At 54.8% G+C, this 16,430-nt stretch overlaps 3 protein-coding genes across 3 annotated transcripts; 2 read left to right on the top strand and 1 right to left on the bottom strand.

Annotated features, from left to right (window-relative positions):
- Window positions 1–1,510: 1,510 nt before the first annotated feature.
- Window positions 1,511–4,133, top strand: J7T55_008922 (mRNA cleavage and polyadenylation specificity factor complex subunit; the record flags this gene model as incomplete). The annotated part of the gene is made up of 6 exons (XM_053139288.1): window positions 1,511–1,851; window positions 2,049–2,211; window positions 2,271–2,401; window positions 2,465–2,668; window positions 2,720–3,945; window positions 4,012–4,133. The coding sequence occupies 6 exons, from the start codon at window positions 1,511–1,513 to the stop codon at window positions 4,131–4,133; spliced, it is 2,187 nt and encodes a 728-aa protein (XP_052998194.1).
- Window positions 4,134–5,488: 1,355 nt separating this feature from the next.
- Window positions 5,489–10,077, bottom strand: J7T55_008921 (uncharacterized protein; the record flags this gene model as incomplete). Its single annotated transcript, XM_053139287.1, has 4 exons — window positions 5,489–5,686; window positions 5,767–9,768; window positions 9,837–9,948; window positions 10,013–10,077. The coding sequence occupies 4 exons, from the start codon at window positions 10,075–10,077 to the stop codon at window positions 5,489–5,491; spliced, it is 4,377 nt and encodes a 1,458-aa protein (XP_052998193.1).
- Window positions 10,078–10,797: 720 nt separating this feature from the next.
- Window positions 10,798–11,584, top strand: J7T55_008920 (uncharacterized protein; the record flags this gene model as incomplete). Its single annotated transcript, XM_053139286.1, has 2 exons — window positions 10,798–10,954; window positions 11,004–11,584. The coding sequence occupies 2 exons, from the start codon at window positions 10,798–10,800 to the stop codon at window positions 11,582–11,584; spliced, it is 738 nt and encodes a 245-aa protein (XP_052998192.1).
- Window positions 11,585–16,430: the final 4,846 nt, after the last annotated feature.

Here is a 16,430-nt window from a genome sequence, read left to right as displayed (position 1 = left end):
TCGCTGCCGCAGGCTATCTGCATTGAAGGACAGCGTGCGGATTGGCTAGGTCATACTGAGATTTACTATGGGCCGAAAGAATAATTACCCAGCTAAAATTTTGTTTTATTGCGATTTAGCATAAGCATATGGGCATTTCTCTAAATGGTTGCTTGTATATAACACCTTGGGCGAATCAATAGAGTGCTCTCTTGGACAATGTGACTGAAAAGGATTGAGCTCGATGGATTGGTTGTGATGGTTCCAAACCGAAGTGACAGGCAAAAAAGCATGAATGAATACGTTCCTATTTGAGCCGAACAGAATTTACGCGCAGATGTTCCCCGCCCAGTTTGTGAAATCACCCATGTACTAAGACACGCCGCCATTGATCAAGCACGCATCACTGACAAATTGTGATGTTGCTTATATGTCAGGGTGACTTAGAAATCAAAATCAGATCATCACGGGTCTTCGGTGATAACTTGCGCACCTACATACGCTCATCCTCTTTCGTAGTCACCAAGACGTTATTGCTTCACTATAGACACTTTCATGTACCTCATCGATCGGTAGGCCGTACGCTGGTCGCTACACCCTGCCGCGTTGATCGAATACTGGATTATAGTGGCAGACGTGTAAAGGCAATCAGTTTCAAGGAAAGAAAAGGCGGTGCTAGCTGTATGTGGGCGGTTGGGTCTGCGTCGAGGTATGTGAACAAGGTGCTGGATTCCTGACTGAAATCATAAATGTACCTGGGTACCTACCCTGGGTGGTTGAAGCTCCAAACAGGGGTCCTGGCAGTATAGTCCAATTACGTAGCTCTCTCTTAACGCGCCGCGCCCTGCTTTGCCTTGCCTGCCCTGCTCCACGTCCCGCCTGGCGCTTTGGGTCAGTCCGCATTGGGTGGACATTGGGGGAGCACCCCGGTAGTTGCACTTCTGATTTTCCACAGCGAGGTACCTCTGCTACATGGCATTTCGTCAACCTGCGAAGCTCACATGCAGCCTCACTCCACTAACCCACCCATCCACCACTTTGTTCGACCTCGCAAACCTGGAGCAACGTCTTCATGGGCTCGCTGCGCAGACTTCTGCGAGAACAACCCCGACTTCTCTCCCTCCCACAGCTTCTCTGGCCACATCTCGACTCTGCAGCGGCGCGACAATACCTTTGAAACCTGCCAAAATAATGCGCCGTCGCCGTCTCGGCCAATATCAACATCGCACCGTACCGCATCGCGACTCTGTCAACAGCTGCCGACGCGGAGCACCAACTGACTGCGCCCCAGTCCTGTCGCAAACACACTGACAACGACTTTCGCAATCCCTTCATTGAGTCACTGACAGGCCCTGTCGCCAACGCATTCTACCACATCTCGATTCTCTGACCTGGCGAGCTGGGAAGCCATCCCACCCCCCTTCCACTTCGTAGAGTAGAGGCGCTTTGAGGCCTGCCGACCTTGTGTGCCCTCCTTTCACGCATCCCAAAACCTCCAAGGCCGTCGTGCCGACCAAATCTTCTGCCCATCATGGCCGCCAACCCTGTGCAATCCGTGAGCGAGCAGCTCAAGCAATTGAATGAAGCCCGCAAGGCCATCCTCGTCGACACCACCTACTACAAGTCGATCATGAACGGCATCCTGCCTCTTGCCGCTCCCAACTCCACCCTTGAGCTACGGCGCTGGGCTGTCGACTTCATCGCCGAGGCTTTTGCGACTCCGACCCTGCCCGGGAAGGACAAGGAGGTCATGAGCTTCCAGGTCTTGCCCGTACTCAGGAGCCTGCTGGAGAGCCCTAGGGAGGATCCATACGTACTCAAGAGCGTCATCACCGCATCGGCCAGCATCTTTCCACATGTCTTGAGATGGATGTATGTTTCATGCCTCCCTTCGTCAAGCTGCTTAAGCCCCCGTGCGTCTGCTGGTACCGGTACCACTGTGTGCTCGTGGGCTCGCCGGTCTTGGACAATGGCACCCGCGGGGTGGCCATGCTCCCCAGTCCCAAGTCCCCTTGCCCTAGGAGCAGGCACCACGGAATTCTTCACTTTGCTGACCACTGGCTTTGCAGAATACACAACCCTTACGAGCGATCGCCGTGGGACAATATGGTCACGATCAAGCAGAAAATACTACGACTCTGGGACGACGCTGCTCCAGCGGTCAAATTGTGTTGCGTCAAGTTCGCACAGCGTGTGGTACTTGCACAGACGACAGCAACCAGCATGGAGAAGGTATGAACGACCCTCTCGGACTACAATATTGGTTTGGGGTATATATTGATCATGGGCAGCGCATAAATGGCCTTGAGATTTCTTTGGGAATGATCCCAGCGGGCCACCCCTTCCTCGACCCGAGGCAGCTCGAGGCAGAGGCTACAGGTCTTCTGGACAGGATGCTTAGTGTGCTCCAGGACAACAGCAGGTATGCTTGTGCGCAGCGGTGGCTACACCTCGATCTTTACTGATACAATAAACCGTGTCGTAGTGATGCACTCATAGTAGATGGCACACTGAACTGTCTGTCTATCCTTGTTCGCACGCGGCCATCCACCTCTAATCGCATCGTCAATGCTATCCTCGCCTTCAACCCGCTCAAACTTGCCAACTCGCCCTTGACCCCCAAGATTCGCGTGCTTGTCAAGTCCATGGAGAAGACGACACGCATGCTGCTGATACACCTCTTGAAGCGGTAAATACCCCCTTGATATTCCCGCAAGCCGACGACACTGACTGTTGTTAGGGACCCACAAAATCCATATGCTCCCAGGATACAGCAACAAGTAGAAAGGCTGATGCGCTCTCGGGCAGAGATTCTTGATGACACAGGGCGCAAGAGAGCGCTCGCTGAACAGCAAGCCGCATATGCAGGTGGTGATGCGAAGCGGCAAAAGATAGGCCCTCAACACGCGGCGCCCCAAGTGAACCCGAATGCCCCAGGACCAAACAGCCTAGCAGCTATCTACACGCTCACAGACAGCGTCGGTCTCCAGGCCTTTGATGTCACACAAGTACCAGCGCATCTGACGAACAGGGTGGTCGTGTCAACCCTGGCAAGAATAGATCCTCAAGCCTTACAGGGGGCCATCCAAGCAGTACGCGAACGTCTAGCAGCCAAGGAGGCTACTCGACAACCAGTACTCAACCCAGAGACCGCGCCACTTGATGTTGAAGAGGACGACGATGATTACGAGCCCGACTTCACCATGGCCGAGGACGAGGAGCAAATCAAGAACAAACTCGACGGCAAACCCCGCGAGGAGGAGCAACCCCAAGTCGATGCTGCATCTTTGACACTAGGCCCCTACAAGTTACCGGCGCCGCCTCCGCTCAATCCTGAAAGTGCTTCAGCAGCTGGTCAAATGGTTGTCGCGCGGGTTTTTGACGCCTTAAGAGTCCTGGAAGAGCCCGCGACAAGGAAGATTCGAGGTGGAATCAACCGACTGGCAGCAAGCTCATACGATAAGGAATCGATACTGACGTTCATTACGCGACTGGGCACGCGCGCCACGGCCGGCATAGAGGAGGTCGAAGTTAAGGACGAGGGCAGCGAGGCCCTTGCGCTCCGCTCGCATACGAACAGCGACGTCATCCGCGAGCGCCTCTACGCATATGTCCTCGAGGACTTCCGCCGACGTATCGACATTGCTGTCTCGTGGCTAAACGAGGAATGGTATTGCGACAGCGTGCAAAATAAGCAGAGCACCCATGCACCCATGCACTATCCAAAGTGGGCGATGAGGCTGGTTGACGGATTCTTCCCATACTTGAATCCACAGGACAAGGTGCTCACCCGATTTCTGGGCGAGATGCCAGAGCTCAACTCTGCGATTCTTGGTAAGGTCAAGAAGCTCTGCGGCGATCCGTCCATGGTAGAGCTTGCTCTGAAGAGTCTCTTGTATCTGGTGGTGATGAAACCGCCGGTGAGAGATTTGGCCTTGGACACTGTCCAGGACATCTGGGTTGAGTGTAAGTCTATTCCTACCCACCTCTTTGCTTGATCGAAGATATCGGAGACTGACGACACATGCGCAGATGAGGATGCCAGGCCTATGGCTGCCAAATACCTGACGAAATGGCGGCCTGGCTTCATCGAATCGCAGAGCGGGAATGGCAGCGGCAATGACGCGCCTCTTGTGCCAGCGGTCACCGCCTGAGCATCGATAGAGGTTCATATTTTTCAAAACTCGTCATTGGGCATTGATATCCGAGGCAGAGATACGAGACGCCTCTAAGCCGAATTCACGGCAGCATTAGCAGGGGCGTACGAGAAGGATTTGTGCAACTGAGCCAGTCTGAATTTTCTGTGGTTTGAAAACACCATTATTTGTCTGTGTCCCGTTCGACATACGACTTGGAAGCAGACGCGGGAGACGCGGGAGAAAGGCCGTTCAGCCTCTGGGGATAGCCAACCAAGCGTACCTGCCCGTCGCATCGACGCAGCCGGGGTGCGAGACGGGAGAGGGATGCATGATTGATTTAGATAGGCAATCGACTGCCTGTCCACCCTGCTCTGATGGCAGGCCGAGGGACTCAGTCATGAATTCGAAGTGATAGCGGGCGTTGCCAATTGCGCAGATTATACCCCTATCTTCGGCACGTGTTTACGGTCCTGCTTCCCGAAGTGGCATCGTGAAGTTGTTTTTGTGGTGAATAATCACAAGATGTTGAATTTATTGTGACAATCCTGTGGGATCTCCTTTCATCCCAGTTCTGTCCACCGTTCCCTCTCGACAATCTGAGTCATCGTTATATAACGTGCAAACCCTAGTCTGGCATAGGTTTGCCAAATTGTTGATTCTAAGATCCACATGTACTGTATCACGCCACGTCGTAGAGATTCCAACATGGAAGCAAGTGGGTGGAGGCACTGCAACCACATATTGACGGAGTAGGGAAAAAGATGAGGGACACGCCATGTCCCTGCGCATACTCGCACGGTGTAGGAAGAGGGGGAAAAGATATTCTCTTTTTCAATTGCGTGGATAATGTTCGGGAATTTACAAATCTTCAGTGACCCCGGGGCGGCCAATTACTCAAGTTGTGCGCAGAAAGGATTCAACGTTACTCTTCGACTATGAAACTGATATGTATTGTGTGGTAAATATGTGCTCCATTGGGAGTCGTTCGTTATCCAATTCATCCTTCGCCTCAACAGTTCATTGCGTGCTGAACCGTGTCCGCTCCTGGGACAGGCTCCGCGATTGGCAAGTATATATGATACCCATTCAAACATTGATGCCTTCCTTCGTCCCTATGCTGGAATCATCATGCCCTCTCAAGAAGCTCCAAACGCTGATGGGGAGAAATCATGGTCAAAATAAGTACACGTCTAATGATGCCAAACATCACTCTGCATGAACCGGATGTTTTGTGACACGCATTCAAAGACCAATCACTCCCCCGTGGCTCCCAGGTACACACACACACACACACACACAAGCATTGAATGAATCATCTCCCGAGACGCCGTGATAGATCGTGATTCTACCTATGCATCATACCATGACGTCTATTTGCCCTTGCGCCCGCTCTCGTAGCTCAGGTCCAGACTCCACAGGGAGTCCCAAATCACGCTCCTCCGCTTGCTATTATTAGAGGGGCTGTCCACAGACTCCGGGGCGCCGTTCGGCGGCGGCTGCTGCTGCTGCTGCACCAGCGGTCTTGGGCGTACTTGCGCCAGGGTAGGTAGCCGGAGTCGCCGGCCGTGCTGGAGAGAAGAGAAGAGTTCATCAGCCAAACGAGGCCTCACTAGGGCCCGAGCAGGTCATCAATCTCATTATTGCGCACCTCGGTGCCCGCGGCGCCGTCAGGCGGCCGCTGCCCCTGTTGTTCCGCTGCCGCCGCAGCGGTACCTTCAGCTTGAGCTTCACCCCCGCCGTTTGTCTGCTCTGTACTAGTATTCGGGGGCTGCTGGCCGCTTGATTCGGCCGGGGGATCTGGCGAGTCTGCCGGTGCGGCCCGGATGGAATTGGCTTCACTGGCGAGCCCGCTGCCCTTTCCACCACCACCAATGCCAAATGGCAAGGCCTTCTTAGAACTTGTGCTGGAGCGACGGCTCTCAAGGCTCTTGGACAGAGTCTTGCTCACCCCATCGATGCCGGTTGGACCGCGACCACCCAACCCAAGGCCCTTGCCGGATGCCGATCGAATCTGTGCTCGCTCCGCAACGGCGTCTACCTTATTAGCAGCGACCGTGCTTTTCCCAAGCCCTGGTGTCGAAGGTGCGCCAGGCTTGTCCTCGTGCGCATCGATGAGGTACCAACGTAGGCCATCGGAGAGATCGAATGGGTTGTCATTTTCGTCATCCACAGAGTCCGTTTCCGCGGCTCCGTTGCCCGACGCCTGATTGCTCAGGCTCTTGGATAAGTCGACGACTCGTTCTTGGATGCGGCTGATGCGCGCTAATAGCCACTCTCTGTTGCGGAGGCGATGTGCTTCTTGCTCGCGGAGGAAATAATGCGGGAACCCAATGTTGAAAGCGGCCCAGGCCCCAGTCATCTGATTTCTAGTCGGCAGGAACAAAGCCAAGTCACCGTCCTTGAAGTTCTTGAACGCGATCTTGTCGTGGGCATCCTTTTGTAGAGCATGAGCTTTGTCGCGGTAAGATCGAGCATCGCGTTGTAGCTTCCGAGCCATATGTTCGATATCCTTGACTCGCTTGTAGACGGTCTCTATGAGGGCGTCCATGTCGAAGCTACCAAGCTCCGCCATGAAGACCTGGTACCTCTCCGATTCGGTGGCTGGGTCCGAATTGTTCATCCAGTACAGTAGCTCGAGATCGCTACTATCGGGGGTCTGGGAGAGAGTTCCCGAACGACGGAGGGAAGCGCCTGGGTCGATGGAATCGTTGAGGTTTTGCACAGAACGCTCAGCACGCGGGATCTTCTGAATGACCACAGTGCCATCCTGTCGTTTGACTGAGAAGCCAAGTCTTTCGAGAAGACGCCTAAGACGGTCATTTTGAGTGTAAAGCTTCTGGGTGAGGTCTTTGGCGTGCTCCGTACGTGCCACAAAACGGTCGGTGAGCACACCAAGCTTGACCTGAGACTCTTCGAGCTTGCTTCTGAAGAGACGAAGCTCCTCCTCGAGGCTCCCAACTTGGGACTGCTTTGAAGCCAGATCTTCCGACATCGTCGTGATCTTCTTCTCGTCCTCTTCCAGCCTCTTCCGCAAACTCTCTGAGCCGGTTTCTCCATCAGCAATCTTGACTCTCAATTCGTTGAGCTGGTTGCGGGTCTCGTCCAGCTCGCCTTCGAGCGCGGCCACGCGAGCCTTCTCTTCTCCGAGCTGTTCTCGAAGCTGCATTGTTGAGCTCTCCTCCTTAGCCAAAGACTCGTTTGCCGTCAAGATCTCTGCCCGAAGATCTTTGACGGTAACTTCAGCCGAGTGTAGATCCGAATGTACCAGAGAGATATTGGCCTCGACATCTTGGGCCCTCATGAGGACATCGGCACACTTGCTAGCCATACTTTCGATAAGTTCTTCTTGATCTTCTGGGATACTACCACCTGGGTCAAGTTGGCGGTACAAGTCCTGCAATGCTCGCAATTGAGACTCTGCGGTCTGCTTGGCCGCCTCCAGTTGCTGGCGTTGATTCTTGTTTTCGTCTTGCACTGACTTGTACTGCTTCTCCAGTTCCTCAGCTTGTTCCCTCTGTAGTTTCGATTCTTTTCTGAGGAACTCGACTTGTCCTTCATACTTGAGCTGTTCGTCGCGTCTCTCCTTGGCCAGCTGCGCCATTTCATCTTCAAGGGCTTGAACTCTGCCATCGTAGTGTGCCTTCTCATGCTCTCGGGATTCGCCGAAGTGTTCCATTTCGTCCTCATTATCCTCAATTCGCGCTTTGAGATGCTTGATTTCGTCTTCGAGGGATTTGCGCTCCTCCACAAATTCCCGCTTCAGGGCCTCCATGTTTTCAAGAAGATCCTTCTTAGTAGAATTGGCTTCTTCTATTTGGCCCTTGACAGTCTCGTGCTGGGTCGTGCGGGCACTCAAGTCTTTCTCGAATGCAGCGGATTTCTCTCTTTCTGCGCTGAGCTCGCTTTCAAGCTGCTGAATACGCTGCACAAGGCCTTCTGGGAAGTCTGATGATGATCGCCTACGGTCCTCGGATGCCTTCTGCACCGACGTGGTCGAGCCATTTCGCTCCATAAGTTGCTGGCTTGGGGACTGGAACAGGTTCCCGAATGTTGGCCTGGAAGACTGGCTCTGCCTATGTAGCAGGTCCTCCAGACGTCGCACTCGGCTTTCCGCTGTCTTGAGTTTGTTGTCGACCCTTTGCTTTTCTTCCTGCAGCGATCGTAGAACATCCTCGTCACCCCGAACCAACAAGCCGCTCCTGCCCAAGGATGCTTCATGAATGCTGCCATTCTTGAACGCTTTCAAACGTTTCGACTGTTGCTTTGTCGGATTGTTCAAGTCCACAATCAGTTTGCCAATGTCGTTGAGCAACTCCTGCTCAGCCTTCTGTCTTTGGAGAGAGTCGTAGAAATCGGTCAATTCCTTCTTACTCATGGTCGGCCACTCCTCTTCCTGGCCCAGTAGATTGACCTCCAAACCAGCAACGTTGCTCTCACCGGATGCCGTTTGGGGACCGTAGAGGTTCTCGACCGTTTTGAGCCACTTTCTTCTCCTCTTGATCTCCTCATCCTGGAAAACAGCCATTTCGTTCGCCAGGGTAGACGCGTCGACCTTAACCTTCTCATACCACTCGCCTCGTTTCAACGCTTCGATGGCAAAGGATGCGTACATGAAAGGGACTTGCTGTATCAGTCTCAGGTAATCAAACGTGGCTAGCTCTTCCTCCGAGCCCAGGACGTTGATTTGGGATTTGACCGTGGTTGTGAGAGACGTTATGTCCGTTATACTACGCATGAAGTCTACGGACTCCAAGGCAAGGGCATTTCGCGCCTGAGTTGCGTACCGAAGCATTTCATCCATCTCGAGGGCCCTGGCCTTTATGCTGGGGAGTAGCCGCTCGGTGTGGGTTGCAGCAAGTTTTGAAGCTTGTGTAAGGTCCCGGGCGGTGTTTGTGAGCTCCATGGTTGTCTCATAGTCTGCATCAATCTTCCTGGCTACAGCCTCGATGTCCTCCAAAAGTTGAGCGGCCTCACCATCATGGGACATGGCGGAGCGTTCTATGAGTCGCTCGAAATCCTGGGTGACATCCTGGCAGTTCTTGAGCATGCGTGCCGCCGTCTTTTCCAGGTCGCTTACGCGTTGATTGAACTTTCGTAGTGCTTGGGGTGCCCGTTGTCCGGTCAGCCTCGTGGTATCTAAGTCCAGGAGATCCTCCAGGGTAGGCTGTCGGGCCGCATTATTCTTTGAATTAAAGCTCCGGCCTGTCATGAAGGACGCCATGCCTGGAGAGATGGGTATACTCCGAGCAAGACTGAGATATGACTGCCAATTCTTGACGAGTGTGTTGTACTCCGATTTGGCAGGGTCCGCCCACTTCCTGAGCTCTTGATATTTTGGTTCTATCGTCTTGACAACGGATTCGAGGTTTGCGATGGCAGCATCAAGACAGCGCATCATGACATCCATCTCGCCGTATCGATCTCGTGTGGCCTGCGCCATCGATGCACAATCGCCCACCGCTCTTCCGGCCCAGGCTCCGCGTGACCTGAATAGCTCTTGCCATGACTGCAGTGCCTTGGTGTCGTTGATTCGGTTTGGAGGCTCTGGCAAACTGTACGGCTTCGGAAGCCCGACCTCGACATTGACAGAGGATGGTGTACCAGGGGTTGGAGGCTGGGATATTCGAATGTCGTAGATGTAGATCTCTCTCTAGTGCCAGCAAGATATATCAGTCATTGTCACTCAGATTTGGTTATTGTCGTCGCGGGGGGCTGTACCTCGGTCGGGAGGTCTTGGTGCTTCAGCGGTTTCCCTTGCGGTGTGAGTGCGATGAGGAACTGCGCGGGAATAGAGATTTTCTTGGACACAGCAACTTTGAAGTCATCGATCCTACGCACAATTCCTGGTTAGCTCGGCAAGACAAAGCATTGCGATAGCGGGGGTCCGAACGAACGTTGTGAGCTGGGAAGTATCGAGTTGCATCTGCTGGCCCGAGCTTGAGAAGCAGAGGGTCGCCATCGTCCATGGTAAAGACTGAGCGCATCGCCAAAGGAAACGGTATGCTGGATAATGCTGCGTGTCATGGAAAGGGGAGGTTTCCCTCAGTCGTAGGTGGGAGGTAGAGAGTCGTATTAGGAAGATGCGGCCTGCTGTAAAGGAACCGCTGCCGCGCGTGACCTGGGGCGGCTAGTTTGTGACTTAGCAATCAACCACCCTTGTGCACGCGGCAGGCGGGCTGTAACCCAGGATTAGAGAGTCAGATGTACTCGCCCGGCATGGCAGGATGACCTCACATAGAACCACTCAGCTTCAGTGTGCTTGACCTGATCGTCATATGTCACTTTGGAGTCTCGCGAGTCAGTCTCAGAAATATACCGTGCCTTTCGTCTTAAGTCTTAGCCAAGATGGATGAGATGTATTTTGATCGATGTTAGAAAAGGTCCCTGGAAGCACTGTAAACCGCCCAGGTAATCTATCTACGGCCTTCTGTCTCGTAGTCGTAGTAATAGCATCTTAGACCCAAATCCTTCCCAACTCACAACCATCTGTTTTGATGCCGGTACCAGATTACGCAGGATACTTCACGCTAGTGGCCCCAGTGATCAATTTGTACAATCGATAGCATCTACACAAAAACACAACCTTTGCGCACAGTCACTGCAGACATATTGACGCGTCTTCTGTGGCACACGCGCAGTGTCCATCCTCGTCTCTGTGACACCACAAGCCACGCGCACCATGGCAGACCTCCAAATGGAGGACGCAGCACAAGAGACCGACATCAGCAAAGGCCCATCATTCTCTGACGAGGAAAAGGAGATTCTGGAACTCTACGACCAAGCCCAGAAACTGGAGCTGGAGCTTGCACTGGCCCGGGCCAGGGTACGCCTCGCTGGTGAGTTCTCAACATGCCTTTTCGCGGCGTCAACACTGAAATTGAGCAGAAGAGGCCGAGAAGGAAGGACATCACGACGACGAGGGGGAAGAAGACAACCCAGACAAGATCGCGGAAGCCAGAAGCCAGCTCCTCGAAGCCATGTCGCTGTACAACCTCCGCAACGGCGTGGTGAACAACGTGCTCACCGCCAACCCGCTCCTCAAGGGCATCCACGGCAGCACGTCGGCGTCGCCCATCGAGCAGGACATCCTGCCATGGGTGCAGGCGCGCGACGGCGCGTCGCACGACGTCGCGAGGCAGTCGGCCGCGGCGCGGCGGGTCCTCGGCCAGCTGACCGAGGCCGAGAGCGAGGTGCTGCGCGCGTCCCGGCGCAACCGCGACCTGGCCGCCGAGGTCCTCCGTCTCGCGAGGGAGGCCGACCGCGGCAGGGCCGGCGCTGCCGCCGCCGCCGCCGAGGGAGGCGACCCGGCTGCCGAGGGGCAGATCGCGGAGCTGGAGAAGAGGCTCGCCGCCAGCAGGCAGAAGTGGCGGGTCATGAAGGGCACGGCCAGCGGCATCGTCGCTGGGAGCGGGGTCGACTGGGCGGCCGATCCGGTGCTGAGGGACGTGGTGCTCGACCCGGAGTAGAAGCTGCCCAGGCATTTGGTGCGCCGTGGTGTCTATCGTACTACTTTTTACCCTGTACGAGGCAGAGCTGGCATTTGATCCGAGGATTATTTGGCGCAACACGTAAAGTCAGCGCATAATACTTGGCCACGCAGTGCTCAAAGGGCGATGAATATTCTCCCTCGGACTGCAACTATCATCTCGACTCCCCATGAGACTTCCTGTACTTGGAAAGCTAGCCTAGCAATGGCTCAGGAAATGCTTGTTGGTGTACAAACGTGCAAGGAAGAGGTAAGTTCACTTCCACTCTAACTCGTCAACGTCTCTAACGCATCAAGTCCTGGCAGAAGATAGTGAAGATAGTATCGAGACGCGTGTATGTAGCATCAGCACATTTGCGCGTGCTGACTGATAGGTGTCAAACCCCATTACCACTGGGTAGTCACATTTTCTACGCACAGTCACGAGGGAAAGGGCATGGTTCCAGGGGCGGGCGGGATGAGAAGTATATGAGGATCTTTCGCAATCCTCAAATGATGTGATTGTTGTGACTTATGGACAGTCATGCGCGGATGTTGCTCATCCGTAGTCGTCGGTCGCGACGTGAGAATCAGGTCGAGGGCGGCGACATGGTGCTATTTCGAAGCTATGGGATAGGACCCTGGTCGGCGTGTACTTGCAGCAACCAACGACTTCACCAACAGGAAGGGCGACATCTCGGCGGAGGCGTCGACGCTTTACCCCGGATTCCAAACTGTCGGGTCTAGAAGAATGACCAGCAGTATAGGCGAGGTGATAAGTACGGTGCCTACATGTATACCCCTTGGAAGTTTAACATTCATCGCGTCGCGTAACAGTCTCTCCCGGCGTGCCAAGACGGGCTGAATCAGCAGAGGTTACGAGCAAGCTTTATTGGAGCTCGGGGGGGGGGGGAGCTGGGAGCTTCGCTCGACCTCGGCTCGGATGCAGTAGCCTCCAGGCTTAGTCAGTTCACGGTTGCGGTGCGGTATGTGCAGTGCATGAGCACGGATTGGTCTCATCATTCAGTCATCCCATTCCACCACGTCCCGGCTGTGCTGTGGTCCTGTGGCCCCGTGGAACCGCGGTGGGTGGAGGCGAGAAACAATGCAACTCCCTCCCGCTTATGTATCCACGTACGTACGATACGTATGTATTCATGCCTAGGAGATGATGGACTTATTCTCAAGACGCGTCAAAGTCTGTGATGATCACTTCAAGTGGTTGCAGCATGAAGTGGGCCGTCGTCCGGATTTATCTGACAACGCGTTTCTTATGGAAGAGTCTCGCTCATGCTTCCGACCACAAATAAACTCAAGGCAGTGAGTGGGTGGGTTGTGGGTAAGAAGCGCGCCTGCTTCGACCGTGACACATGTTTTCCTTCCCTTGTGCGGCATCACTCACTCGATGGACAAGATAGAAGCGAGTGTGGGGAAAGACAAGGAGATGTGGGCGTGGTAGCCTGCAGCAGTGCCAGGTGTTGCACAGAGAAGCTGGGCAGTCTCGACGACTACGCTGCTGTTTCGCATCGTGGAAAATGATGCTCCCGTGTGCGGGTGTGGAATTGTGTGTAGTACGGAGGGAGAAGGCGGGTGCTGGGTGGAGGGCTGGTTTTGAGGCAGCGCTAGGGGGCTGGCTGATCTGGGTCGGGTCCCACGCCTGGCCTTTCTCGCCCTCGTGCTTGGTGTCCTGCGCTCCTGCGCTCCTGGCCTCTCTCCAATTCTGGCTGCGGGCGAAAATGGGCGGGGTGAGGTGAGTACGTTAGGCGGGTGTACCTTGGAAGAGTCAGGTAGAGTGACCTTGTGCAGCGCATGGGCATGGTCGATGTACCGGTACGTGGGGAAAAGCGCATAAAAATACATGCCGGTGTCGCATGAAGAGGCGAGGTCCCTGCCCTCGCCCACCCAAGGTGCGCGGAGAGGCATTTGGGCGTGCCCACCAAGCAACCACACCCCCCCCTCCACATGCCTGATCGGGCCAGCTCCCCAAACCTTGGTGGTCCGCAAGCAGCAGTGGCTGGCTCATGTCCGCGGCTTGGAGGTAGGTTCCTGGATATGGTCTGGCGGTGGGCTGGACTGCTTCCCTCCTGACCAAAGCAACAAGCTGGATGAAACGCAACTTGTCGCTGAGGTCGTTCGGCATTGCCTAACGCATGGGAGGGCAACGGTAGCGCGGCAAAGCAGTCATGAACACCAGTACAGTGTGCTAAGGAGGAACCACACACACACACACACACAACACAACAAACAGCAATAGTGACTGCAGCAAGGACTACGGCTGATTGACTGTCGACTGACGTGGAGTCGACGAGCACGGCACCACTACTACTACCCTTGCGGGTTGAATTGCGAGCCAGCCTGCTTATCGGGACTTCGTGCTCTGCTAGCGGTTTGCAGCATTTCGGAACGTAACTCCTGTGCTTCGGAAACGGTGCTGCTTCTGGTCAGACACCAAAAGACCAAAAGGAGGCATCCCCCAACCGGCTCCGGCTGGCGAGATCATTCCTGGGTTCCGAGGAACTGTGCTCGTAGCCTCGAGCAAATCAAGTCCAAAATAATTACTCGTGTGTCGATGGATGTTGGGAGTACGCAGCGGTACCTCAGTACCTTGGCGCGGTGTGTGTGAGAGAGAAGAGGGGGGTGGGCACTTAGATAGCGCCGGGGGCAGTAGAGATAGTAAACGCTAACAGGGGGATAGTGAGATACCTCTCTGCCCTGGCTGGGATTCGCGAAAAGCACACCCTTCATGCCGCAGGAAACAGCACCAAACAGAGCAACCCCGAGGTCAGGGAAAATGGAAAAAAGCATAGTCATACAGAGGGCACTCGAGACCATAAGGACACTTGTTCTTGCTGATTGCAGATGGTCGAACGTGTAGCAAGAAATGGGAGAGTGCCGATCACCTTGGATGGTGAGGGACACAAGGGACAGGAGGGCTGGATGTCAACGGGCCGCGCATACCAAGCGAGAAGCATCAGGCTGTGGGCAAGAGTACATAGTACCGTGTACTATGGCATGGCATGGGTACGGAGCAGTGCAGTGCAGTAGGCGCTACTCCATGGCCGTGCCTCCAACATTTTCAGCCGAAGAGCACAAGGATTGCTGCCCACCAGGAACGCCAGACCCAGACATGCTTTTGTTAGGGGCTTCCTGGAGCTTCCCTGACCTCTGGCCTGACTCTGGCTGGCTCGGCTGCTTCTTTCTTCTTCTTGCTGCACTTGTTTGTTGTCCTTGTTCTTGCTGCTGTCCGAGCTGCTGACTGGTCTGATGTGTGCAATGCAACCACGAGCAGTCTAGACTGTTTGAGTGGAAGCTCTATGTGTGTATGTGTGGTGTATGTGTGCGTGCGCGAGCTCATGGACATCTATCTATCAGGAAGCATGGGTTGGGGGGAGGGGGGTATGGGTACCTACCTACCCACCTAAGGCATGGATGGATATGGATGGGTGAGGGAATCAGTCTAACACCAAGCATAACATAGCACAACACAACACAGCCCACAACACACAACACACAGGGAAGGAAGGGAAGGAGATGGGAAGGCAGCAGCAATGTGCAAGGAGCAAGGTGCAAGGTGCAAGGTGCCAGGTGCTAGATGGAAGGAAGGTGCAAGCAAGGTGGAAGGTGGAAGGGACGGGCGGCGCAGTGTGCAAGTGTGGCAGTCGAGTGTGCACCTTCCCAGGCACTAGTAGGCTGGGTGACTGGTTGACTGGTTGACGCTGGTTGACGGGCTGGGATGAATGCGAATGTATGACTGAATTGAGTGAATGAGTGAGCGAGCGAGCGCGCGAAAAGGGCAGAGAGAGCGAGAGGGCACCGACATTGGGACTGACTGACCAGTCTGACCTGACCAGACCTGACCAGACCTGGACTGGCTGGGCTGGGCTGGGCCTTGCTAACTTCTCCCACCGTACTGTACTGTACCGCACCGCACAGCACCGCACCGTCACTGGGGGGGAGGGTGGTAGGCAGGCTGGGAGGGTAGGTACCTCTGGCCCTGGTTACTTCCATGGTCCCCGCATAATTCGCGCCTGAGACTTGGAGGGACGGGGAGAGAGGGACTGGGAGTGCGAGTGGGAAAGCTGGATCAGCAACGGGTAGTAAAAGGGTCGCCCACACACTGCCCCCATACAATTTTCCTTGCTCTCTCTCTCGTCTCTTTGCACTCACTCACCTCACAGCCAAACCACTTCTCTGCGAGAGCGTCACCAAACACTCGCAATCCACAGTGAGTACCTTGCTCGCCGCCCATCCCATCACCAAAACAAAAGTCACTAAGCAGGCCTCTGCTGTGCACCTTTCCCACCGCCGTCCACGCATCGTTTTGGCTTCAAAATCACTTCCTGACCCTTTTCCCGTCCTGTCTGGAGCTCACTTTGGCCTTTTGGAACGGTGCATCGTGAAGCCATCCGGACTGCGCGGTTCGCCCTTCACCTTGCTCAACCATCCATCACCCATCACCCGCCCACACACTGCACACACACACACACTCGCACTGCACGCTGCGCACCACATAACACCACCGCCACCATAAACCACCCTGCTCTCTATTACTACTGCTGCCGCAACGCAACGCAACGCGATCATTACTGACAGACTTGCGCGCACCTTAGTCAATCAACACCACACTCTCAACTACATTCAAAAACACATCACAAGTATGTATCACGGCCTTCAGCACCCATTTCACCTTTTCAATCGCTTTTTGGCTCGCGCGGGCGGCTTCAATTGCGTTTGCGACCGCTCGACGCGTTGCTTGGCGAGGGGCCCGCCGACGCGACCGACCGCGCCGGCTGGGGAGCTCATCCCAAGCTCTTCCCGGAGCTCGACGGAGCTCTGCGATTTGCTTG

Source organism: Diaporthe amygdali (genome assembly GCF_026229845.1).
Source record: "Diaporthe amygdali strain CAA958 chromosome Unknown NODE_4_length_2575358_cov_65_588622, whole genome shotgun sequence".
Taxonomy (NCBI): domain Eukaryota; kingdom Fungi; phylum Ascomycota; class Sordariomycetes; order Diaporthales; family Diaporthaceae; genus Diaporthe; species Diaporthe amygdali.
This window is presented reverse-complemented; position numbering and strand designations above follow the sequence as displayed.